The sequence below is a fragment of the Quercus suber genome, unplaced genomic scaffold, assembly GCF_002906115.3.
Source record: "Quercus suber isolate HL8 unplaced genomic scaffold, Cork oak 2.0 scaffold_13, whole genome shotgun sequence".
NCBI classification, from domain to species: domain Eukaryota; kingdom Viridiplantae; phylum Streptophyta; class Magnoliopsida; order Fagales; family Fagaceae; genus Quercus; species Quercus suber.
The window spans coordinates 1,396,738-1,423,492 of record NW_027069478.1 but is presented as its reverse complement, the minus strand read 5'-3'; the positions used below and the strand labels follow the sequence as shown (position 1 = coordinate 1,423,492).

At 36.1% G+C, this 26,755-nt stretch overlaps 4 protein-coding genes across 4 annotated transcripts; 3 read left to right on the top strand and 1 right to left on the bottom strand.

The window, feature by feature from the left end:
- Positions 1-6,840: 6,840 nt before the first annotated feature.
- On the top strand, positions 6,841-8,140 carry LOC112020586 (uncharacterized). The gene has a single exon (XM_024053140.2). The coding sequence runs from the start codon at positions 6,954-6,956 to the stop codon at positions 8,046-8,048; it is 1,095 nt and encodes a 364-aa protein (XP_023908908.1). The 5' UTR covers positions 6,841-6,953; the 3' UTR covers positions 8,049-8,140.
- Positions 8,141-8,189: 49 nt separating this feature from the next.
- LOC112020587 (NADH dehydrogenase [ubiquinone] iron-sulfur protein 4, mitochondrial) lies at positions 8,190-14,190 on the bottom strand. The gene is made up of 5 exons (XM_024053141.2): positions 13,994-14,190; positions 12,161-12,249; positions 11,376-11,505; positions 10,303-10,332; positions 8,190-8,486 (listed from the first exon to the last, which is right to left on the bottom strand). Exons 1-5 carry the CDS (start codon positions 14,162-14,164, stop codon positions 8,427-8,429), a joined length of 480 nt encoding a protein of 159 aa, XP_023908909.1. The 5' UTR covers positions 14,165-14,190; the 3' UTR covers positions 8,190-8,426.
- Positions 14,191-16,859: 2,669 nt separating this feature from the next.
- Positions 16,860-19,927, top strand: LOC112020573 (exocyst complex component EXO70I-like). Its single transcript, XM_065779830.1, has 2 exons — positions 16,860-17,701; positions 18,402-19,927. The coding sequence occupies exons 1-2, from the start codon at positions 16,919-16,921 to the stop codon at positions 19,692-19,694; spliced, it is 2,076 nt and encodes a 691-aa protein (XP_065635902.1). The 5' UTR covers positions 16,860-16,918; the 3' UTR covers positions 19,695-19,927.
- A 1,480-nt stretch (positions 19,928-21,407) lies between these two features.
- On the top strand, positions 21,408-22,373 carry LOC112020576 (uncharacterized). The gene has a single exon (XM_024053129.1). The coding sequence runs from the start codon at positions 21,408-21,410 to the stop codon at positions 22,371-22,373; it is 966 nt and encodes a 321-aa protein (XP_023908897.1).
- The last annotated feature ends 4,382 nt before the right edge of the window (positions 22,374-26,755 follow it).

Here is a 26,755-nt window from a genome sequence, read left to right as displayed (position 1 = left end):
GGTATGCATCCAAAATTAAAGTAATGTGAACATCTTGCTTTTTTTTCTTTGTTACTATTCATCATAAGAAAATGTTGGACCAAGCTTTTCTTGAGCATGGAACATATTTTTGAAAATGTTTTAGTGAATGCCTCTTGATAATGTTTTAAATTTCAATACTACATAGGAATATGAATGACTGAAAGAAGCAGTGGAAATTGAGAAGTAGGAAGTGAATCAAAGAAAGGTTACATAGATTAAATAAGAGATGTTTCAACATTGCTTGCGTTGTTGGTAGGCTCTAAGTGACCTACAATGTCTCAATGGGAGAGGGAGCTCCAATGTCTCCCTTGAGTTCATAAATCTCTTCTATGTAATTTGATTTGTAGCTTTAATGCTAAATTTTCCCAGGTGTTTTTTTTGAGAAACAAATTTTCCAAGGTTGAAAGTCGATAAAGTGATGGATTTTTTTCCAAATTATCCATTTATTTTTACCTTTAGTAAAATCAGTGAGTCGATTTAATAAAAAATTGAACATCTAAAACATTACTTAACAATATTTTAGAATTAGGAAGCGTTTTATACTAAATTAACCAATATTTAATTAGAAAAAAGAAGAAGATATTTTTGCTTTTATTATGTAAATTCTAATTTTTATGTAAGGAAATGAGAGAGAGAGAGAGAGAGAGAGAGAGAGAAATAATTTTAATAAATAATCATAATGAATTCGAGTTCTTAAGGTAGAAATCTAAATTCTTTATCCTTTACAAATTCTAATAGATTTAGAAATGTTTATCCAAATCCATCTCACACCCATATAAGTATATACTAGTAGACTCTTTACTTTTACAACATTAACCCACCATTGAAATTAGTATTTTTTTTCTCACCAGTAACAACTTATCACTTAAAATTTGTTGTAAAAATATTAGAGATATAATATTTCTCTAAACGATTACCATCCCAATTTATTTCTTTTCTTAGGTTAATGGGAAATTCCATCACGTCATCCAATGTGTGAATGTGACAATTTGCCATAAAATCTAGAAATCAGATTGTGTTGCATTACTCATAACTTTTTTCTTAGTGGATAGTGGAACAATAGAAGAAGAAGAGGTAAGGTTAAAAGTTAAACTACACAAAAAATGCCATTACTTAAAAAAAAAATATATATATATATATATATATTTTTTTTGACAGAATAGATAGAAGTATATTAAAGAAACTGAGGGAGTACAAAGTGAGCCCTAGGGGTGGCTCCCACTGACCAACCCCACCAGCCAATACACTCAAAAGGAAATAAATAAACTTACACCGTATACAAAGGCCTCAAAGGTGAGGACAACACACTCAGGTGCTCAGTTGTTGGGCATGCAACGAGTTAACCGTTGGTATTCTTCTAGTAGCGTTTCAGCGCTCTTAAGGATTGCATGCGGCGGGGTTTGATAAGCTATGTATAGCCCGTTACGTGCATTCCATATGGACCATGCCACCATAGCCCACGTCTCAAGCTCCTTCCTGGACAACCTTTCCTTCAAGGTTTGGGCTAAGCTAAAAAACATCCTAGCCGAGGAGTCACTTTTCTGCAGTTTTCCTTTGACAAGCGCCCAAACATTGTGCACTAAGGGGCATTGCCAAAGTATGTGGAGGACCGTCTCATCGCTCGAACCACAAACCGCACACTTAGGATCAATGGGAACTTTCCGACGGGCTAAGTTTGCTCGGGTGGTCAGGATGTCCGAGCTAGCCCGCCATATGAAGTTTCTTACTTTAGGTGGAATGGACAGCCTCCACAGCCTGTTCCTTAAATACACACACACTTAATTACATTCTTTCACCAAACTCAAACACATTAAAAAATGCCATTACTTAGTGCTAAATATTCAAACGATCTACAAAACAAAAGAATGACTTGGTTTAGATCCAGTGCACTAAACATGGTCAGATGTTAACACATGTCCAAAAATGAACACATATTATCATCTAAACGAGTTAGTACTACTGGATATTGGATCTAAACCTGACCCAAAAAAAAAAAACCACCTCCACATATAAATAGAGGTTAGAGCAGTGTAGGTGGGTTTCCTCTATTTTGTTCTTTCTTTATATATAAAAGCGGCTATGCCGCTACAGTGCTTCGGCAGTGTGCACTCAATGTGTTTGCACTATACAAGCACTGTAGCAACAACAGTGCTTTGGTGAGACGCTTCGTCCGCTTTTTTTTTTTTTTTTATTAAATTTTTATTTAAGTTTTGAATAGTAGCTATGGTACGAAGCGGGACTGTAGCTACAATGGCTACAATTTTTTTTTTTTCCGGTCTTTCGTTTGTATTTTTTTCCTTTTATATATATTGTTATATTGACACAACAAATTTCATAATATTTTCACAATTATTGAGGTGTTATTTTATTATAAGTTAAAATAAAATAATAACATATGAACTTGTGACCAACCATAACTGAAAATAAATGTTTTGTGAAAAGCGGCAATGCCGCTACAGTGTTTTAGCACTATTCATTCAGTGTTTTTGCACTGTTCATCTACTGTGTCATTTTAGTGGAGCCACTTTGTCTATAGCTACAGTAGGTATAGTGTTTTTTTTTTTTTTTTTTTTTTTTCCAGTCTTCCATTTGTACTTTTTTTTCTTCCTTTTATATATATTGTTATGACACAACAAATTTCACAATTATTGAGATGTCAATTTCATTGCCGCTTTAGTGTTTTAGCACAGTTCATTCAGTGTTTTTGCAATATTCATCTGTAGTGCCATTTTGGTGAGCTACTTTGTCTTCTTCTTCTTCTTCTTCTTCTTTTTTTTTTTTTTTTTTCCCTTTAAGTTTTGAACCGTAGCTATAGTACCAAGTGGCATTATAGCTACATTTTTTTTTTTAGTCTTCCATTTGTACTTTTTTTTCCTTTTATATATATTGTTATACTGACACAACAAATTTCACAATATTTTCACAATTATTAAGGTGTCAATTTCTTATAAGTCAAAATAAAATAATAAAATATGAAACTGTGACCAATCACAATTGAAAATAAATCTATATATATATATATATAAGTGCGAATGCGCTAAATCACTGTAGCTACAATACTTTGGTTTCGTGAGCCACTTTTTTTTCCCCCCAAGTTTTGAACACAGTAACTACAGTGCCAAGTGGCACTGTAGCTACAATAGCTACAATTTTTTTTTTCTTCTGTAATCGGTTTGTGTTTTTGTGTGTGTGTGTGTGTGTGTGTGTTTTTTTTTTCCCTTTTAAATATTTATGTAAGCTGGTATATATATTATTATATTGACATAACAAATTTCACAATATTTTCACAATTATTGATGTGCGCGAATGCGCTAAAGCACTGTAGCTATAGTGCTTTGGTTTTGTGAGCCACTTTTTTTTTTTTGATAAGTTTTGAACAATAACTACAGTGCCAAGTGGCACTGTAACTACAGTAGCTACAAATTTTTTTTTTTTCTTTTCAGTAATCGGTTTTTTTTTTCTTTTAAATATTTATGTAAGCTGGTATATATATTGTTATACTGACACAACAAATTTCACAATATTTTCACAATTATTGACGTGTCAATTTCTTACAAGTCGAAATAAAATAATAAGATATGAGATTGTGACCAATCACAACTAAAAATAAATGTTTTGAGAAAATGTTACAGCACTTATTGTTTAGTGCTTTTGGTTTATTCAACTGGCACAGTAGCTACAGTGCCTACAGTTCTTTTTTCTTTTTTTTTTCTTTTAAATATTTATATGAGCTGTTATATATATTATTATACTGACACAACAAATTTCACAATTATTGACGTGTCAATTTCTTACAAGTCGAAATAAAATAATAAAATATGAGACTGTGACCAGCCACAACTAAAAATAAATGTTTTGAGAAAATGTTACAACACTTATTGTGCAATGCTTTTGGTTTATTCAACTGGCATGGTAGTTACAGTGCCTAAAGTTTTTTTTTTCTTTTAAATATTTATGTAAGCTGGTATATATATTATTATACTAACACAACAAATCTCACAATATTTTCACAATTATTGACGTGTCAATTTCTTACAAGCCAAAATAAAATAATAAAATATGAGATTGTGACCAATCATAACTAAAAATAAATGTTTTAAGAAAATGTTACAACACTCATTGTGTAGTGTTTTTGGTTTATTCAACTGGCAAGGTAGCTACAGTGCCTAAATTTTTTTTTTTTTTAATATTTATGTAAACTGGTATATATATTGTTATACTGACAAAACAAATTGTACAATATTTTCACAATTATTAACATGTCAATTTCTTACAAGTTGAAATAAAATAATAAAATATGAGACTATGACCAAACACAATTAAAAATAAATGTTTTGAGAAAATGTTACAATACTTATTGTTATTACAATATTTTCACAATTGTTGAGATCTCAGTTTCTTATAGATCAAATAAAAAAATGCTAAGTTCACAACATTTTAGCATTAATTTATACAGTGCCTAAAGTTTTTTTTTTTCCCAGTTATCGGTTTGTGTTTTTTTTTTTCTTTTAAATGTTTATATAAGCTGGCATATCTATTAACTATATAAAAAGAGCCAAAGGCTCATGAATAGTGTTTTTTTAGTTTATTCAATTAGTGAGGTGCACTTTCTCTTTTTTTTCTCCTTTTTTTTTTTTTTTTCCAAAGTATGCCAGTTAGTTTGAGCTTTGTTTTTGTTTTTGTTTTTGGTTTTTTAAGATCTTTATATATTTACTTTGTACTTGCAATGCGAGTTTACATTGTAAATACACAAAAGTGGTTAATATTATACACATTTGCACAAAAAATGGTAAATATTGTACAAATTTTGTAAATGTGTACAAAATTTGCCAATTTTTTTTTTTTTTTTGTCTATAACATAAATTTACATTGTAATTAAGTACAATGTATACATAGAGATATTATGAAAATGTTGTGGCGTATGTGTCAATTCTTTATGGGTCAAAAAAAATAAAAAAAAAATATTATACCGAGATCTAGCACAACTAAAAATATCGTGACATTTTGTTGTTATTATAATATATTCACAACTATTGAGATGTAAGTTATAGATCGAAATAAAATAATAAAATATTGGACTGGGATCTGTCTCGGTCTTATACAATTGAGATTAACTTTTTATGACATAATTATTAAAATTCTTAAAATTAATGTCTGTTTTGATTAATGTAAATCTCTATGTATTTTAAAAACCAAATGATTTATATCTTTATTTTGTGATAAAAATAAAATCTAAAATTGATCATAATTCCTACTTTTTTTTTTTTATCACGGCTAGCACGTGGCTTGCCTTGACTAGTATTAATAAAGTACCGCATACGAATTGGACTACAAGATAGGCCTTTGCTCCACCAATAGATTGAGCACATCTAAATCACATCCAATTGGGTAGCAATTAACCATTAGTCCAACTCCTGTCATCCTAACTTTCACCTGAGGTGAGCTATACAAATAGTTGTAAAAATACTACGTGATAGACTATCACTTTTATATAGATGAAATATTTATTTTTGAGTAATTTTAGAATCATAAATTACTCACAATTTTTTTTTTTACAAATTTGAGGTGACAGACTGTGAATGGTTAATCATCATTTTTTCATGAATCCACAATTTTTTATTAACTAATCACACTTTGTCCTGTCATAGTTGTAGCAAAAAAATTGGGAAAAAATTTGTAATCCTAGACTTTTCGTTTATTTTTTATTACTTATAACATTCGTATAAGTTCGTGCAAAATTTTTTATCTATTTTAATATAAGAGTTTACTTTTTCTATTATAAAGTTTACACAACCACTTTTCAAAAACTTTCATATTAGATTATCTTTTTTTATTTAAATAATTATTTTTTATTATAAAGAACCTATTTTATATATATACCAATTACTGTAGCAGTCACATATTTTTATACAATTTTGGACAACTTTGAGTTAAATGGGCTAAAATATAATTCTTATTATATTATACTAGCATAGATGCGAGTGCTCATCTAAAGATAAGTTTGACAAAATATGCGAAAAAGCGTGAGACGAATTAAAGGAGCTACAAACTCATTCATTGTTGCTTCTTGAATCTTGACCTGACCCAAACCTGAATGATGAGGCGGCAATCAACCAAAGCACCGCTTCGGCGCTAATAAGGATAAAGAGGCACGCATTTCATGAAGTGTAAATAATTAAAAACCTCCTTTACGCACCAATAATAATCGTAGGCATATAAAGGCTACGTGTACCCATTCCCCTTTTTTATTTGTGTGTATGTGTTTAGTTTAACACTCCCTAAGGGCTCACCCTCCAATCAGAATCTTCCTCATCCGTTGCATGCAATAGGAATACAAGTAACTGACACGTGGAGAACCACCAAATGTAACCGATCCATAGAGAGGAAGAGGTTACAATTATGATGACTTCTTATATCGTAATTCACTCAGAAAAGTAAAACACAGAAAACACAGAAAACAACCAAAACAATTTTGATAGGTGTATCCACGCATGTCGGCCAAATTCACACGCGTTCTAAACAGAGAGCATTAGGCATTTAAGTTTTATAGGGCGCCACCAAGGTTAGTAGCCAGGAGCTTGATTGGCGTGAGAGACTGAAGGCACAGTTGTCAAAACAAATTGTACTATTTTTACTTATGTGTAAGCATGCATGGTCATGGACCCACTCACCTTCCTCAATTCCCACACGTCCTTTTCTGTAACTCTCTCAAACACGTACCCACAGTTCAACTCCAAGTGTCACTCTCACCTCTCTCTTTGCTTCATGTTGCCCAGCTCTCATTGGTCAATTCTCACCCTTAAATCTTACACCCATCTTCTTCTTTTCAAATACAAAATACTAGTAGAACTACTAGTCCCCACAAAGCCAAAGCACAAACAAACCCCCTCTCACAATAGCTCTTAGCAATTACATTACACAAAGCTCTCAGGATGCTCAAGACTCTGAATCCCTACACCACCACAGCAAAAACTGCTGAGATTATGTCTAGGTACAGGCCTATAGCTCCAAAGCCTGAGTCACCCACAGATCCAAGCAATGACTGTCCCTCCATGTCTCAGAAGATCAGGCAATCTCCTTACCTTAGGAACCTCTGGCCACAATTGCAAGCCAGGCCCACCAGAACGAGAAAGAGAGGTAGGTCTGCTATAACACCACCCTCCCTTAAAAGACCAAGAACCCATGTCTTTGGGTTTTCTTCTCCTTGTCATTTGACATCATCCCCTGCCAAGAATCTATCTTTGCAGGGTTTTGCTCATAGTCATGGGCTCCCTCAGTTTCCTATTCCAAACCTACCAGCAATTAGCAACAGCTTGGAAGTACAGCCAACCACAACTCCTAGTTTAGTGACACTTCCTCTTCTTTCATGTCCTAATTCTGTCCCCAACCAAGCAGGGGCACCAGAGCTTGAGTTAATGGAACCTTGTGGTGAGAAAAAGGTTATAGATTTAAACACTGTAGCTGAAATTCCAGAGGAAAAGGATCTATTGCAGCAACTGCAAGGGCCCATCAGCAGCAATGTTATTGCACCTCAGCCAATTCGACCAGTTGGCTCTAGCATAAGCGTTGGCAGCATTAATGAAGACCGAAGTTTTATCTCGGCTGTTCAAGTTCCTAAGAAACCAGAAGAGGTAGAGGAAGAGGTCGAGTCCGAGGCCTTACCGGCAGTGATATCAGACTCAAACAACAAAGTGAGGATGGCAAATTCGGCTTACAAGGAGATGGTGGGCCAACCAGAATGTTCCTGGCTTGATTCTATGGTGACCAGTGATGGAAAATTGGGAGGCAGTTCAGGCAAGAGGATCAATGGGGAGGTGATGCTTCATCTTTCTGATTCAAGGTTGCCAATTTCGTCAAATGGGTTTTCATGTTGGGTGAGGATAGAGTGGGGAAGTGGGGAGAAGAAAAGCTCAATCAATGCTTTCTGTGATGTGATTAGATTATCCTGTGAATCCAAGGACTATCTATTCACATGGAGGTTCCACACCCATAGCAGAGAGGCTTCTCAGTCCAGTTGTAATGTGTAAATATTGTACTACACAAGCATAATTACCACTAAATGCAACTTATCTACTACTGTAGAAAAATATAGTTTTATAACAGCTTTTTTATCAACTCAGATTGAACTTTTTTTTTTTGGTTGCCTTTTTAAGTAGGTGAGCTATGCATTGGAGCAACACATTGAGTCTTATCTCATAGAACTTGTTCATTACAATTTTATTTCCGGAGAAGCAAGTCTAGGAGGGTATTTATCTCATAGAGCTTGTTAATTACAATTATTTGCAGTGAAGTGAAATAAACAACAAATAAAAAAAAAAAAATCAGATAACAAGAAGCATAAGAAGCATTGTTAAATGAGCTTACATTCTCACAAGCACCCAAACAGGATTTTGGGAAACTCCATATTAATCAGCTTCGGTCTTTGGTGGGCCCCTCCATTTGTAGTTGTCAGCGTATGACTTTGGCTGCCCATAATTAAAGATAGGTTAATGGGTTCATATAACAAATAGGACAAAACATAACAAATAGTACAAAACTTACGTAACAGTATCTAAAAAATATTCTTCATTCCCATTACAAAAAGGGGAACATAAGGAACATGACTTAAGTCATGTAATGCTCTACAAATAAAACCAGATCCATGACTTCCTTCTAATTTCTACACACTACAGTCACTTATAATCTATGGGTTCAAATAAGTAGTAAAACCAGATCCATCATCCATAACTTCATTCTACAAACTATTGTCACTAATATAATCTAAGGTCAGTAATTGGAGCTGAGTTAATATTCAGAATTATTCATATTTAATTTAATTGAGAGCAATTTGATTAACTTAGGCTCATGTGGTTACAAACATATTATTACTTTTTACCTTAAAAAGTATAATATTGCTTGTTTGTTTGAACAAATAAACATAAACAATTTTACTGTTTAAACTTAAATTTGTTAATTTGAGATTGTCTCGTTTGAATAAACAATTTTACTGTTTAAACTAAATTTGTTAATTTCAATTTTACTGTTTAAACTTAAATTTGTTAATTTGAGATTGTCTCGTTTGAATAAATGAACATAAACAATTACTTTTTTATTTTTTTTTTCCCAAAAGTCGAACCCAAACTAACTATTTGATATTGCTTCATCGTTTGAACAAATGAACATAAACAATTTTACCGTTTAATAATCAAATTTAAATTTAAATTTGAGCTTGCTTTTTTTGAACAAATGAACATAAACAATTTTTTTCCAAAGCCAAACCCAAACCATTGATAAACAGCGAAAATAAAATTTAACAAATGAATATAAACAATTTTTTTTTTCCAAAGTCAAACCCAAACCATTGATAAACAGCAAAAATAAAATCTAACACTGGAAAAGGAAAGATTAGTCAAATCTAAACTTAAATTTGTGGTTGCTTCGTTTGAACAAATGAAAATAATTTATTTTCCCCCAAAAAAATCGAAACCCGAATTGTTGATAAACTGCCAAAATAAAATCTAACACCTAACACCGAAAAAGGAAAGCGAAACTGTAAAGATTTCTAAAGTGTTTTTAAGCATATACATGCCATGCTTCTTCATTCTTGAGAATGAGAAATATAAATACTATCAAATAGGAATAAAAGTTGAGAATTAGTACATTCAATTTATTTTGAATTTATTATAAACACAAGTCGAGCTTAAACTCATCATTAAGTTTGAATACATATTCAAATTGATTCATTTTCTTGTTGAACAAGTTCAAGTTTGTTCATGAGCTACTTGATTTTTTTTCCCTTTAGACAATAAATACACGTTAAAAATTATTAAGGGGTTGATAGAGTTCAAACCCCAGTGTATCCATGTAACCACTAGGAGCACTACTGCATATGTATCCTCATTGTCTTGGGAGGAAACTTTACATTTTCATTTTTAATTAATTTTTTTTTTTTGAGATATGTTTTTAAAGATTAAAATGATTCCATATTTAAAAAAAAAAAAAAAAAACCTAAAGATATATATATATATATAAATTAATTGTCATATCACCACTGACCGTATCATATCCTAATTTTTTAAAAATTGTTGGCTCCGTGCTTGTGCTTCTTAGCACACAAGCACCCAAAACATAAACAATATATTTTCTTAGAACTGTGCGTATTTACTTGGATAGTTACAACTTACACAGAAGATAAGGGGGAAAATTCAAGCAATTATTTTGGAAAACTATTGTGGATTGATGTTCTCGTTATTATGTAAAAATAATAGCTACTTGTTTCATTTCCAGGAAAGTTGTCCAAACCTTTAAAATAGGCGTATGACGCTTCTTGACCTGCAGTAAATTATAAAGTATGTCAATGATGTTTATATAATTATATGGAACAAACTGAAGGTGACAATAGAAAATCCGGACATTACAATGTCATTTGAGTTAAGTATTATATACTAATTACAAGAAGGCATTTTACATATACTTCCATTTTAAGTCTATATAACTTTCAAATATAAAATTAAGACTGTCTATTAGTGTCTTGATGCACTATACTTCCTAATCAAGTATTTGGGGGATATATTTTTCAACTCAAATAAACAAATGTCACCAGGAATAAGAGAGAAAGTAAAACCCAAATAGTCCATAAATTAACTCATGTACATGAATGGATAAAAGTCAATGTACTCTTTAACTTCTCAATTGAGGTTCCATTGTTTTAGTTTTTGAACAATATTGTCCGATTATTCTCCCTATAACGTGTATGACTAAAGAAGAATGGTAAGTTTAATAGGAAGGCAGTAGAGAATTAGATTTTAAATAGAATAGAATATTTGGAAAAAAAAACATATGGCCAACACCGATAAGTTGATGAGGATCCATAGCCGATTCCAATTTTATTGGGATTAAGTCTTAGTTGAGTTGAGTTGAGTTGTGCTCTCAGTGATGTGTTTTCAGTTTAGTTGAGTTGTTCCTGAATAATATGTTTTGCCTAAGTTTTACTTCTTTCTTGTCTAACCGAATCTAATTCATACATTTTCAAAGACAAGTTAATATCCTTGCTCAAACATAAGGGATGTGTCAGCTCCTGAAGATGAGGGAGAAAAAAAAAAAACTGTCTAGTGAAGATGCAGTTCATCCAATCAATAAGCAAGCTTCAATAGAAAAACTTCTTAGACTCCATATGAATTTTTCTTACTGGAAGATTATACTAGAAATGGGAGAGGAAGCAACATAGAATTAATGAGATAAAAAACATATGAAATAAAGGTCAATAAAGTCATACATACTTTGATAGAGTATCCACAAGATCAACATTTCAAAGACAATCTAATTCAGATATAATTTATCTGCCCAGTGGAATTACTGACTAAAGAGGCACATACCACGTATTCCCAACCATATTTCTCAGCAAATGCTTTTGCAGCTTCTTCACTATCAAAACTTAATCCTCCCTCACCTACATTGGCATACGGGTCCCCTGTGGATGTCCAACCCATCAATGGATTTTCCCACCTGCACAATGTTAAGTAAAGAACTGGCATTAGCCATGTTATTAATGAATATAGGTTAGACCTCGTAAGGTCATAAAATACATTTTCTGGCAGTTTAAGCACAACTATCTTCAGCTTTAGGTACTTACTACAGCTAAATACATTTTTATTTAGTATGCATTTTTCTCTCTTCATTGGTACTTGAACCATGGATCTTTTAGCCTTATAATTCATGCTCAAAGCCAACAGGTCTCATGGAGATCCAATTTTGTGTCTGAGCCATAAGAGGTTGAGAAGGTTCTTCCTTTACATTACAACCTACCCTTCTACCAATCACATGAGACAAGATGGAGGTGCAATTGTCATATATATATATATATATATTTTGATGAACTGGTGCAATTGTCATACGGAAGTATGGAACTGCTTTCAGATAATTTTGGCAAGAGGAAAAATAAAAGGTGAGCGTCCTAAAACATGATAGAAAAATTGGATTACAGAGAATAAATGGTGATAATATGAAGGTGAACTGGCTATTGTTATAGATACACATTATCCATGCAAATGATTTGATTGATAAAATCCTAACCAGTATGTTAAACATAGATATTAGTTGATGCTTAGTGGAAGGTATTTCATTAGAGAATTAATTTTCCACATGAATGGACAGAACGTACTTCTGAGTAGACATAAAATTAATTTTCCAGCGCCCAACTTTCCCAGAGCCTTGTTGTGTAGCAGTTCGGCCGGGTGAGTAAATTATGACCTGGCATTCATAAATTAAGCAATGTAACCTGGAAAATTTTCAATTAAAAAAATTCAAGAATCTCCTAGGAAAAACAGTAAAAAGTTGTTAACAATACCATGCATCTTGGATGGTGTCCTCAAGAATATATCATGATCCACTAGGATTTGACACCATTATACATATACTGACTGTATGGTCAATTATAAAACAACAAACCACAGCTCACAGAGCACCAAAAAAATTGATAAGACATTCATAATTTAAGAATGGATCTTATCAAAAAAATCAATACCAGAACAGCAGAACTAAAAAATGAATATCATATATTATATAATAAAAATTGTCCTACAAACCACAGTTGCAACAAGTGGTTGCCCTCTGATTTTTCCTTTTATATTTTCCCCCCTTTTTTTTCTTCTCTGTACCACATGGATGGTCCTTTTGCAGCTTTGCTCCTTTATTTACACATTTAACACTTATATATATATATATATATATAAAAGAGTCATTCACTGCACTATCTTATCAATTAAGATTCTATTACTAAAGTTCGAAAAAAAAAATAAAGAATTTTTATTATTTATTTTAAATTATTTTAATCATAGAACCTAAATTTTAGTCTTCACAAAAATTCTGGTCTTACATGAAAGCTTCCATCATATAATTAATTTATATATATATATATATAAAAGTAACTATTTTGTTGTACAAATTTTTTATTGGTAAATTGACATGCGCATCTAGTTAGTTTTGAATCCACGATAATTTTTACATGTTTCAAGAGCAATGCTCCCTCCTCTCACATGAGGGGTGGGCCACATGAGGGTGGGCCACATGGTGGGACCCATGTGTGGGGCTCATCCCTCATGTGAGAGGAGGGAGTATTGCTCCTAGAGCACCTAGGTTTTTTTTTTTTTTTTTTCCTGAATTCACAACCTTACTCTTCAATCTTCACCTCTTATGGGAAAGAGGTTTCATTTGGGCTAGAGCTCACTGGTATTATTTTATTGTTCAATTTCAATAAAATATATGAAATCTTTTCTTTCTTTTACATATGAATTCTATTTAGTCCATGCATGGCAAGAGCATACTTAGGAAGCATAGACACTTAGGAAGCACATATACAGACACTGGTACGGGTACAAACATAGTACAATACAGTGACTCGAGCAATTTTTGAAAAATTATAATATAAAATGGTTAGTCCGACACGGGTGTAAATGAAGTGTCCGTGCCTCTTACGTACTACTATTTTTTAGGTCAACAACATTACTCTTTGGCCTTTGCTATAGCATTTTATATATATATATATATATATCAAATTATACAATAAATCAAGAGCAATCTGATAACCGCTACATCCGAAATAAAAAATAAAAAATCCATCCCATATCAGCATGATTTCAAGGATAGCTCCAATAAAGCACCTAAGCTAATTTTTCCTAACAGCCATTTCCACGAGAAAATAAAAATTGCAATTACAACTGTTGTAACTTTTTTCACAAGCGCCCATTTTAAACTCAAAACACCATTTTTCAAATGTTTATACAAATGCACACTTAACACAATTCTCAGTGTTAGATTGTTAATATAATAATCCCAAAAAATAATAATAATAATAATTAAAAATTCCGATTCAATTCTCTCTTAATATATCCTACATTTTCTCAGCAATCAAACGGAAACTCAACGAAATGATAAAAAAACAAGAAACTGAATGGTGAGATAAACAGAGAGGTGGGAGGAAAAGCGAAAAGCGTACCCTCCTTCGAAGGTGTTCTTCAGGTACTCCAGAAATTATGCCGACCTCACCGGGCTTGACCTCCACCAAGGCGTCCGAAGCCGAAGAGAAATATCTCGTAGTTGATAAGAAAACCGATCGATGAGCACGACTGAGATTGAGGCCTCGTTGCAGAGATTGAGAGCTCGCCATTTTTTTTTTTGCCTAACAAAGGTCGAAGGTACGCACTTGGCGGTAATGGTTGCAGCACGATACGTCTTGGAAATTACCAGAAATTTTGTACGTGGCTGCTTTTATCAAGGTCCATTTGGCTTGTTTCAACTTCTGCTGCCATCTCATCACTTGAATATGTTGAGTATTTTTTATTTATTTTAGTTTTATTTTTAAATATAGATATCATAAATTTTTAACCTATGACATAATTTATTTTATTTTATTTTTTCATGTGTGGAATTTGAAGCTCAGATTTTTTATTCTAAGATAAAAAGACTTTACAAATTGAATTATTAATCAGAGTAAGTTTAGAAACACAATATAATTCACAACAAAATTTACAAATTAAGTTATCAATTCATCATATGTCACAATAAATCTAAATAAAATAATAAAATATTATACTTAGATTCAAGAGAAAAAAAAAAGGATTTCAAGATTTATGAATAAATAAAGTTTACTATTATTTCTTCTATAAAAAAAATAAAAATAAAAAAGCATGATTAATGTTTAATCATAATTACTCAATTTATAAATTATAAAAGAAAAAGTTATTATTTATTAACCTCATGCACGTGCTGTGCGCATGCTTAAAGACATTTTTAAATAAAAAAATTATTATTAATTGTTCAAAATTACTCACTGTATGCACATATAGGAACCTTTTTTTTTTAAAATAAAAAAAACCGTACATACATACATGAACTTAGTTATAATTAATAGATTGTATCAAAAAAGAAGAAGTTATAATTAATAGATGTTTCTCAATTAAAATTGATGGTGTAATGAAAATGCACATAATAAAAGTCCTATTTCGTCCGTATGGGTCGTCCGTCAGAGATGAATGAACAGATGGGACATGAAAAGCATGCTCGTCTCTAATAACCTCGTTCGCCCTTTATTAAGGACGGACGTAGCCTCGTTTGTCCTTCATAAAGGACGAACAATTCTGTTGGACCATGAGCATATTGATCTTTTAACAAGCCAAGCCTTCCAACTAACCGTTATGGAGCACCGGTATAAATAAAATAACTTCCATGACAGTTATGAAAGTTACCTCTGAATTCCTAGAAAATAGGAACGGTTATTAAACAAATAACCGTTTCATGTGCACTATATAAGCATCCCCTTATGAAGAGGTAAAACAGAGACATTTTCATACAAATTGGAATTCTAAGAATACTGACTTCTTCATCGGAGGATCCTTGGCCGGTCTTTCCCGATCTCCTCTGATTTTGTGTTTATCTTTTAGGACATTCCAGTTAACTTTGAAATCAACACCCGAGACATTCAGCCTACTAATTTCCTTGCTTTCATCAAAAATTATTTTACCTATTATCTTTTTATTTTAATCTAAACTTATTTAATCAATTTATCCTTACTTTGCATTTTTAGGAAAATCAATTTGAACTAAACAATCATGGTTGTTTTGGAAATTAAATAATGAAAAGTAGACACAAAGAGTCCTCTTCCAATTAATCTTGGTTGTTTTGGAAATACTGAAAATTGAAAAGTAGGCCCAAAGAGTCCTATTCCAATTATATATACATACTATAATTTAAATAATTAAATTTACAATAAATTTCTTAATTAATGATAAGTTTGCAATATTGACCCCATCATTTAAATGAGGTTGTAATCCATACAAGGGGCTTGTGGCAACAAGTAAAGCTATTCTTCTGTTCTTTTAACTAAAATACGAACAATATAAGAGGATGCAACCATTTTGCTATAGGTTAATTTTTGGGAAATGAGATTTTAACATAATAGGGGTGTGAGGCTACTTGCCAAGGCTTCGGAGGTATAAGCCCTTGGGAAAATATACCTAAATCCAATCAAGTTCATACTTAAGTTGAACACAATTTGACAACGTAAAACAATTAATTTATTTAACATTTATTCTTTTCAAATAAGCTATGAAATTGAATTATTATGAAATATTTTGAAAATGAATGAATAATTATTTAGAAACTGATGAAATTATTTATTCAAATTAACAATAAAGTTTGATAAGAATTAGTTTCAAATGGATTACAAGTAATTCAAATAAATTTTAAAGTCTAAATAATAGTATATTTTAAATGAAATACTGATAATTTCCATGCACAACGGGCCAGGCTTGCTGAGGCCCATGGTTGACTACTTCGGTTTATGGATGCCAGGGTAATTTTTTGGTGAGTGATTGCTTAGTTTTGGACTGGTTATTTGGGATTAAAGCACACCTGCTGTACATGCTACATATTCCTAGTTTTTTCAATTGCTATTTGTTCGTTTCTGTGAAGCAAATGCCATTTGTTCTTAGTGTGTATCGAGATCGAGTCTCTTAAGGTGGTTCTTCATGTCCTGTTCTTCCTCCAAAAACATTGTGTCTGTCAATAATCATATACTCCCTCGGTTCCATTTTTTTGTCCTCTATTTCATTTTGAGATGTCCCAAAATATTGTCACGTTTCTAAAAATAAAAGTCATTAATTTACTAATATTCTTATTATACCCCTATTAATTTACTAATTTAATTTTTTAATAAATTTTTTTAAGGGTAATTTTGGAAACTTATATATTTTTAAAAGGTAGACAAGACAATAAATAATGTTCTCTTCAAAAGTTTAATTTTTCAAACAGGACAAAAAAATTGGGACGGAGGGAGTATATAATACAAGCTCAACCATATATCCCAACCCCAATACTACGTACAAAGTAGACACCGTCTCAGTGTGCGTGAAGATCAGAATTAATGGCGCTCAATGAAGAGGATACAAAGCTTACCCAGATAAACTTTGCGTGCTCAGATCTGAAAACTCTGTTGCAAACATCATCCAAAATGGAAGAAAGCCTTGGAAAGATGGACAAAAAGTTTGATCTTTTAGATGGAACTCTTTCAACAGCATCAAGAAGATTATCTCCTTTACAGTCTTTAGCCATGGCTACCAAAGCCCTCGATACACGAATCAACCGAGCTGTTACTCCTGCTCTTGCTCTCCTCGAGAGCTTCAAAGTCTCCGATTCTCTCCAGCTCAAGCTCCTCGAACTCTCATCAACCTTATCAGCAGAGACAACACCCAAAAAAAGGCTCAAGAAACTTCTCAACTATGTGGACTGTGTTAATCAGCTGAATTCTGCGATTAATTCGATCAGTCAAGAGGGAGAGCCAGTGATTCAAAAGCTTCAGGAAGTGGTGGAGTTTTTGAGCAGGACCAAGGCCACGGATCAGGATAGGACACATAGGCTCAAAGAAACTCTGTTCACTCTCAAAGCTCTCTATGAAAATGAGGTTGATGCGATGAAATTTGATGGGCTGCTTGATGAGGCTTTATTAAATTTGCAGGACGAGCATGAGAGTACATTACAGCTTTTAAGGCATCAAAATATAGGGGATCAGGTGCAAGTTGATGATAAAGAAGCCAAGATTGTGGCATCTGATTTGGGTACAGAGCTGGAGGTTGAAGTTCTACGACGAATTTCAGAGACCCTAGCTGCGAATGATTGCCTGGATATATGTATTGACATCTATGTCAAGGTGTGTGAAATGGTTCCGCCAGAAGTATTTTAATTATTCTTTATTAGTTGTCTTTAAAACCTAACTTCAATCTATTTTTGTTTCATATTATCATTCAGATTTGAAACTGTAGTGATCATGAACCATTCTCTTCATGAAACAATTTTCTCAATATCCATCCGTAGTATATGTTCATATTCAAACTTTGATCATCATGAACATTCAGTTTACATGTATTAAGAAATATGCTTTGATTCAAAAAATAATAATAATACTACTCCGATTATATCTAGAATAGGACACAAGTACACAATTCCTTAATAGATATTGTACCTTAGTTTTCAATTAAATTTAACTGTGACCTTAAAAGCAGGAATTATACATAAGGAAGCTGCATTAGCCAATAAGTCAATACCCCAATAGATTATCAAAAAAAAAAAAAAAAAAAAGTCAATACCACAATAAATCATATGGTTGAGCTATACTGGCTAATAAACACATTATTATATTATATTCATCCTTTTGAATATAAAATACAGCCCCTGAAAAACACTACAAAAATTCTATCCTTCTGAATATAAATTCAAAGAGGAGACGGCATCATTTGATACTGCCTACAATGTAGCAAGCTAGCAACAGTTGGACAAGATATTGTCTAGAGCATTGCCATTGGGCAGTGAATGTAAAATTCAATGCTAATGCTTATTGGTCTATGTGACAGGTGAGATATAGAAGGGCAGCCAAAGCACTGATGCGACTAAAACCAGATTACCTAAGAACCTACAAACCCGAAGAAATCGATGCCATGGAATGGGAGACCTTAGAGACAGCAATAAACCTTTGGATCCAACACTTAGAACTTGCAGTAAAAACAGTACTTGTATCAGAAAAGAAACTCTGCAACCAAGTTCTAGGAAACATCATGGATGGAGTGGTGTGGCCACAATGCTTCGTGAAGATCGCAGAGAAAATCATGGCAGTCTTTTTTCGATTCGGGGAAGCCGTAGCTAGGGGCAGCAAAGAGCCGCACAAACTGTTCAAAATATTGGACATGTTCGATTCCTTGGAGAAACTTAAGCCCCAATTCTCAGACACTTTCGAAGGTGAAGCTGGAGCTGATATACGTACTCGGCTTAGAGAACTTACAAAGCTCCTCGTTCACGGTTCGAGTAAAGTGTTTTGGGAATTTGGCCTCCAAATCGAAGGCAATTCAGATGCTTACCCTCCACCACAAGATGGCTCGGTACCGAAACTTGTTCGATATGCTATTAACTACCTCAAATACTTGACCACAGACGCATACAAAGCACGTATGGCCATGGTTCTTTGGACGGAGCAAATGTGGAAAGTGGGAATTCTATCAAAACCTGTAACAGACGATAATTTACTCCAAGATGCCATTACCAACGTCATGGATGCACTTCATAGAAACATCGAGACCAAAAGGCTGAGCTACAGAGACAAAATCTTACCCCACGTATTTGCAATGAACACGTACTGGTACATTTACATGAGGACGAGAAACACTGGGCTAGGAAAGCTTTTGGGAGACGAGTACATGAAAAACAAGTACAAGGTTGTTGCTGAGGAATCAGTGTACATGTATCAGAAGCAATCGTGGGGACAACTTGTGAAGCTGTTGGATAAAGAAGACTTGAAGAGGCAGAGCAAAGAGGGTTTGGGAAGCTTAGCAAGAGCAAAAATGGAGGCATTTTTGAAGGGCTTCGATGAGATTTCACAGAGGCACAGAGGGTCTTATAGAATTCCTGACATGGATTTGAGGGAACAGATTAAGGAATCGACGATAAAGCTTGTGGTTCCAGCTTATACTGAGTTCTTGAACACGTTCTTGGCTGTGTTACGAGGTAAATTGTACGTGAATCCGGATCAATTACAAGGGTTGTTGGCTTGGATTTTCGACGGTTCTGATGCGAAGTTGAAGAGGCGTGATTCCAAAGATCGGATGGTTGGAGGGAATTCGGTGTCTGCTGAGGGGGAGATCATGGATTTATGACGGTCCAGATCAATTTCAAGCAATGTGTAAATCGTCTGATTAGTATAAGTATTCCAGTCATTGTGCCTGCCTTGAGGAATTAACGAATTAGATGTATGGAATTGAACGAACGGCTGATCATTATAAATGCCTGCACCTGAAGGGGAATGTTCTTTTGGGGATTTGGATTATAAATAATTTGTTTCTTTATTTTTTCCTCTCTTATTATATAAATAGGGTCAATTGTGTGATTATTGTTAATTAAAATAATACAGTTAAAAAAAAAAATTATGACACTATTGGGATGTGAAATGTGGACCTGTGGTAGGTAAGTTATCCAAATTTGACTTATTTGTGGTGGATTTAAGAATAGGAAATGGCCTAATGTAATTGTTGATATTACACTGAATATGACATTAAAAGTTATATATAAAACTTAAAAAAAAAAAAAAAAAGGAAACAAAATTGCTGTTTTTAGTCATTTTAGGATAATAATTAAGGTTGTCCATAAATTCTCCAAACTCGACCCACTCAAGGGATTCGACTAGACCTAAACTGGACTTGATCAAATCCTGTGATTACTTCTGTTGATGGTGAGTCTCTATTTTCAAAATTTGGTGATGGCAAGTTGAGTGGCGGGTTTACTCATTTGAAATCTGACCCACCTGATTTAGCCAATGAAGAAAGCCAAATCTGGGAAGATCTACTAGATTTAACAAGATCGATCTAGCAAGATCTCACTTGAGCTCTACAAAATCCTCGTCGTTATGAGCATTGTATCGTCTCTCCCTACAATTAGTCGTCCACTGCTAGTAGGGATGGCAATTTTGCCCCATCTCACTTGACCCACCCCTCCTCGCTTCGCTCCATGTGGGCTTTCCCAGCCCTGCAAAGGTGATGGGGCAGGGATGGGGTGAGATTTAAGCCTTGTACCATGGGGTGGGGTGGGGCGGGGATGGGTTTAGATTTTTTAGACCTCCACCCCGCCCCTTGTTGATAAGGGTTAAATTGTAAATTTTTCATACCCTAAAACTCTACTATTTAAACAAACATGTCATCAGCTTATTTTATTCTACTCAACATGACTCTCTACCTCTTTTTTCTTTCTATCAAAGTTGAAAATAAGGTACCAATTTTAATGTTTTCTTTTGTCTTTGATAGGTACAAGAAATGAGTAAGATCGTCCATCCAAGAAGAACGATGTATAAGGACAATCCCATTACCATCACAGTACGAAGGGGGCTGCCTGAGCAACCCAACCAAGGACGACCGTTATGACTAGCTGCAATAAACACTAATACCGTTGAAGGTGCGCCGGTCAACTTAACACCTGGTACAAGCGTTACGGACTCAAGCAATAATGCTCTCATAATGACGGAGCCAATGGCTAGAAGGACACTAAAATAACCTATATATACCCATAAACAAGATCCAGAGGGGGTATGAAAAATCACATAACTTTATTCTCATTTTTGCTTTCTCTGCTTTTAATCTGCTTGTTAAGCTGTCTCTAACTTAATCATCGGAGGCGTTGTGGGCAGCACCCCACCGGTGATTCTTCCTTTTTAGCTGTACCTCAGGGTTAATACAAGCAGTGGACGGTCTTTGTCTGAACGAACATCTTGACTGACGATCTCAGCATCATCAGTTTGGCGCCGTCTGTGGGGAATCCTTTCATCCGATATTCATTGTTCTTGAGCATTCAGCTTAGGAATATTTTCCTATTCTAACGAGATGGAATCCAGTTCTAACCCGGACCCTGCTGCATTGGCCCTGCAAATTCAAGCACTTACAGCCACAGTGGAAGAACTCACTAAACAGAACCAAGAGATGAAGCAACAACTACAACAGGGAAATAACCATACAGAAGTCAATAGAGATGAGGACGGAGACAGCCATAGGAAGAGGACCAACACTCCAGAGGAAGTAAACTCGAGTTTCCTCATGGAGATGAGGAAAGAGATGGACGAGTTGAGAAACGCTATTAAGGGAAAAACAGATCAAGGACTGGAGAGAATTGTCAGGAAAACTGACTCTCCTTTCACTACGGCAGTCCAAGAATGCCCGGTACCTTCCAAGTTTCGCTCACCGCAGCTTGAACCTTTTGACGGATTGAAAGATCCGTTAGACCATTTAAATACATTCAAAACCACGCTGGGTCTCCAACAGCCCCCTGATGAGATTCTATGCCGGTCCTTCCCAACTACCCTAAAAGGGGCAGCCCGGGAGTGGTTCACCAAACTACCAACGTCGTCCATTGACAACTTCGAGCAATTAAGCAGTTCTTTTATTCGTCACTTCGTGGGTGGACAACGTCCAAAAAGGACAGCCGATCACTTGCTCACAATCAAGCAAGGGGAAAAAGAAACTTTAAGGTCCTATGTGATGCGCTTTACACGAGGAATGCTAGAAGTGGACGAATCAGACGATAAGGTGCAACTCACGACCTTCAAAGCCGGGTTAAAATCCAGAGACTTTGTAGCTTCTCTGGCAAAGAACCCTCCCAAATCAATGGCAGAAGCGCTATTGAAAGCACAGAAATACATGAACGCTGAGGATGCGCTAGTAGCCATAGACGGGACAGAAAAAACAAAGGAGAAGAAGAAAGAGAAAGAGGACGACAGAAGGGGGCAGAAAAAGGATCGAACAGATCGACGTAATGACGATGGGAGTAGGCGAAGGGACGATAAAAATTCTTGACAAATGAAGTTCACACCACTGGTAATGCCAGTTGATCAGATTCTGGCGGAAATAAAGGACGAACAGAGCCTTAGATGGCCTAGGCCACTCCAATCGCCACCTAGTGTACGCGATAAGAGAAAGTATTGCCGTTTTCACAAAGATCACGGGCATTACACGGAAGATTGTCGAGATCTGAAGGAGCAGATAGAAGAACTTATCCAGAAAGGGAAACTTCAAAAATATGTGAAAAGGGGAGAAGCCAGCAGATATGGTAAGAAAGAACAACAAGGGGATTTCCAAAGAAGCAAAGGTCAACCACCTTATCCACAAAATGCAAGGGGAGAAATAAAGACCATTGTGGAGGGACCGTCCATAGGAGGGTCGTCCAGGTCCCTCAGAAAATCATATCAAAGGCAGGTAAACAGTGTTCACGGCTTACCCCCCTCAAAGCAGCGACGGACGAATCAAGATATGTATTTTTCGGAAGAAGATGCCAAGGGGATAAAGCAGCCTCATGACAATCCACTGGTTATCATGATCATGATCGAAGGTTTCAACACGAGGAGAGTTTTGGTAGACAATGGAAGTTCAACAGATATCATTTACCTGTCTGCCTTTCAGCAATTAAAGGTAGACCCAAACAGACTTCGACCCTTTGAATCACCCTTCGTCAGCTTCAGTGGGGATAAGGTGTACCCTCGGGGTATTGTGACGTTGACTGTAACCGCTGGTTTGTATCCCTTACAGGTAACCAACAGACACAATTTTTTGGTCGTGGATTCCCCTTCGTCTTACAATGTAATCATTGGACGACCTACGCTTAACCAGTGGAAAGTTGCTACTTTCACATACTGCCTGAAAGTAAAGTTTCCAACAGAACAGGGGGTTGGAGAAATAAGAGGGGATCAAGTCTTGGCAAGGGAGTGTTATCAGGCGGTCCTGGCATCCAAAGAAAATCATACGTGGGTGATCGAGGATAAATCACCTAAGATCATGGAGAAGTTAGAAACAGTAAAGTTGGTCGAAGAAGATCCATCGAAGATGACTCAAGTAGGGACGGATCTAAGCCCAAAAACGAAGGAATTAATCATTCGTTTCTTGAAAAACAACCTCGATGTATTCGCATGGAGCCATGAAGATATGCTAGGGATTCCTGCAAATATCATCCAGCACCGCCTAAACGTAGACCCGGAAAAGAAGCCCGTCCAACAGAAGCGAAGGGTTTTTGCTCCTGAAAGAAACAAAGCAGTGACGGACGAAGTGAACAAGTTACTTGCTGCTAACTTCATTCGAGAAGTTTATTATCCGGAATGGTTGGCCAATGTCGTCATGGTCAAGAAGGCAAACGGAAAATGGAGGTTGTGCGTTGATTTCACCGATCTAAACCAAGCCTGTCCAAAGGATAGCTTCCCCTTGCCCAGAATTGATCAGTTAGTTGACTCTACTGCAGGGCACAAGCTCCTAACGTTCATGGATGCATTTTCAGAATACAACTAGATACAGATGGCCGAGGAAGATCAAGAAAAAACTGCCTTTGTCACCAGCCAAGGGCTTTATTGCTACAAAGTCATGCCTTTTGGCTTGAAGAATACAGGTGCCATGTCCCAGAGGTTGGTAAATTAAATGTTCAGAAAACAAATCGGGAGAAATGTAGAAGTATACGTTGACGATATGATCGTCAAGAGCAAAGAGGAGGACGATCACCTAGACGACCTCAGGGAAACATTCAACACGCTCAGACAATACTGCATGAAGTTGAATCCCTCCAAATGTGATTTCGGAGTTTCCTCAGGGAAGTTCCTTGGGTTCATGGTTTCGCGAAGAGGAATTGAAGCAAATCCGGAAAAAGTAAAGGCCATTCTCGAAATGTCTTCACCAAGGACGATTAAAGAAGTGCAATCACTCACAGGCCGAGTAGCAGCCCTCAACAGGTTCGTCTTTAGGGCAACGGATAAGTGCCTCCCTTTCTTCAAAACCCTGAAGAAGGCGTTTGCCTGGACGGAGGAATGCGAGGAAGCGTTCCAAGACTTGAAGCAATACTTGAGTAATCCCCCACTATTAAGTCCGTCCAAAGAGGGTGAAGATCTGTTCCTATACCTGGCAGTATCCGCTACGGCCGTAAGTGCAGCCCTAATCAGGGAAGAAGATAAGAGACAACTCCCTGTGTATTATGTTAGTTAGGCCTTCCAGGGAGCTAAGGCTCGTTATCCATGAATAGAAAAGATCACCTTCGCCCTAATAGTGGCCTCGAGAAAACTTCGTCCTTACTTCCAAGCCAATCCAATCAAAGTAATGACGGACTAACCCATCAAGAAAGCCATGAACAAACCCGAAGCAGCTGGACGAATGGTGCAGTGGGCAATTGAGCTTAGCCAGTTTGATGTCGAATACTGTCCACGTACAGCCATAAAAGCCCAAGTATTAGCAGATTTTACAGCAGAATTCACCATCAACGAACAGGAAGAAAGTCGGGAAGACATCTGGACGATTAATACAGATGGGTCGTCCACACAAAAAGGAGGAGGAGCAGGCGTCGTTATTGTTTCCCCCCAGGAAAATGTTCTCAAATATGGGGTTCAGCTGAAATTCCCTGTAACCAATAACGAAGCAGAATATGAGGCCCTGCTAACAGGACTCAGGTTGGCTCAGGCACTGGGAGCTGAAATGTTGTGATCAAGAGTGATTCGCAACTCGTCATTGGACAAGCCAGGGGAGACTTCGAAGCAAAGGAAGAAAGGATGCAAAAATATCTCCAATTAACGAACCAACTAATTAGCAACTTTAATCGTGTAGAGTTTATACAGATCCCACGCGAGCAGAATGTAGAAGCCGACGAAGTGGCACGGAGCGCCTCAACAGATGTTCCAGACGCGACCAATGGGTGGAAATTATAAGAGCAAAACCTCCCCAGCATCAAGGAACTACAAAACTTCTCTGTACATACCCCTCAAGGATGGACGAGCCCGATTCTGTCCTTCCTCAAGGATGGACGATTACCATCAGACACTGAAGAGGCCAGGAAAATCCGTAAATGAGCTGCCCGATTTACCATATTGAATGACCAACTTTATAGAAGAGGTTTCTCTCAACCCTACCTGAAATGCCTAGAGGAAGAAGAGGCCAGGTACGTCCTCGAGGAGGTGCACGGGGGAATTTGTGGAGACCACATGGGGTCAAGATCTCTCGTCAGAAAGATCGTGCAAGCAGGCTACTTCTGGCCAACGATGCAGCAGGACGCATCAGATTTTGTGAAGAAATGTGACAGTTGCCAAAGATATGGGAATATTCAGCGAGTTCCAGGAGAAAGAATGACGACTATTTCCTCACCCTGGCAATTCACGCAATGGGGAATCGATATCATAGGCCCCCTACCACAAGGAAAGAGACAAGTAAAGTTCCTGCTGGTCGCAATTGATTATTTTACAAAATGGGTTGAGGCAGAAGCTCTTGCAACGATCACAGAGGCTCAGGTACAAAATTTTGTCTGGAAAAATATTATTTGCAGGTTCGGGATCCCGAGGACGATCATCTCTGACAACGGTCGTCAGTTCGATAGCCAAAGGTTCAGATCATTTTGCTTAGGCCTAGGTATCAAGAACAAATACTCTTCGCCAGGACATCCTCAGGCCAACGGACAGACGGAAGTAACTAACCGAACCTTACTTAAGTCCATCAAGTCCCGGTTAGTGGGGGTAAAGGGAGCATGGCCAGAGGAACTACTAGGCGTCTTATGGGCTTACAGGACGACGACAAGAACACCAACAAGGGAAACCCCCTTCAACCTAACATACGGCACGGAGGCAGTCATCCCGGTTGAAGTAGGCCTCACTAGCACCAGAAGGGAGTTTTTTGACGAAAGAAGCAATGAAAACCAATTAAGATTGAACCTGGACTGTCTAAACGAAGCCAAAGACCAGGCCTCCCAAAGAATGGCCAGGTACCAGCAAAAAATGGCAAGATACTACTGTGGGTGGTCGGGATTTTCACCTCTTTGAGGCTTGACACCCTATACCTCACCTAGGCATGCATGGAACGTTCTAGGCATGCATGCAACGTCCTAGGCCGTCCTCAAATGGCCTTGCATTCACCTCGGCATGCTTTTGCATTCACCTCGGCATGCTTGGCATTCACCTCGGATGGTGGCCTAGGAGTCCCACATCGAAGGAAAACCCCCCCACTTTCTACCTTATAAGCTTTGAAGCGAAGGGAGTAGTGTACCAGTAGTTTATAGTTATTCGAATAACTAAACTAGTGGTACACTACTCCCTTCGCTTCAAAGCTTATAAGGTAGAAAGTGGGGGGGTTTTCCTTCGATGTGGGACTCCTAGGCCACCATCCGAGGTGAATGCCAAGCATGCCGAGGTGAATGCAAAAGCATGCCGAGGTGAATGCAAGGCCAT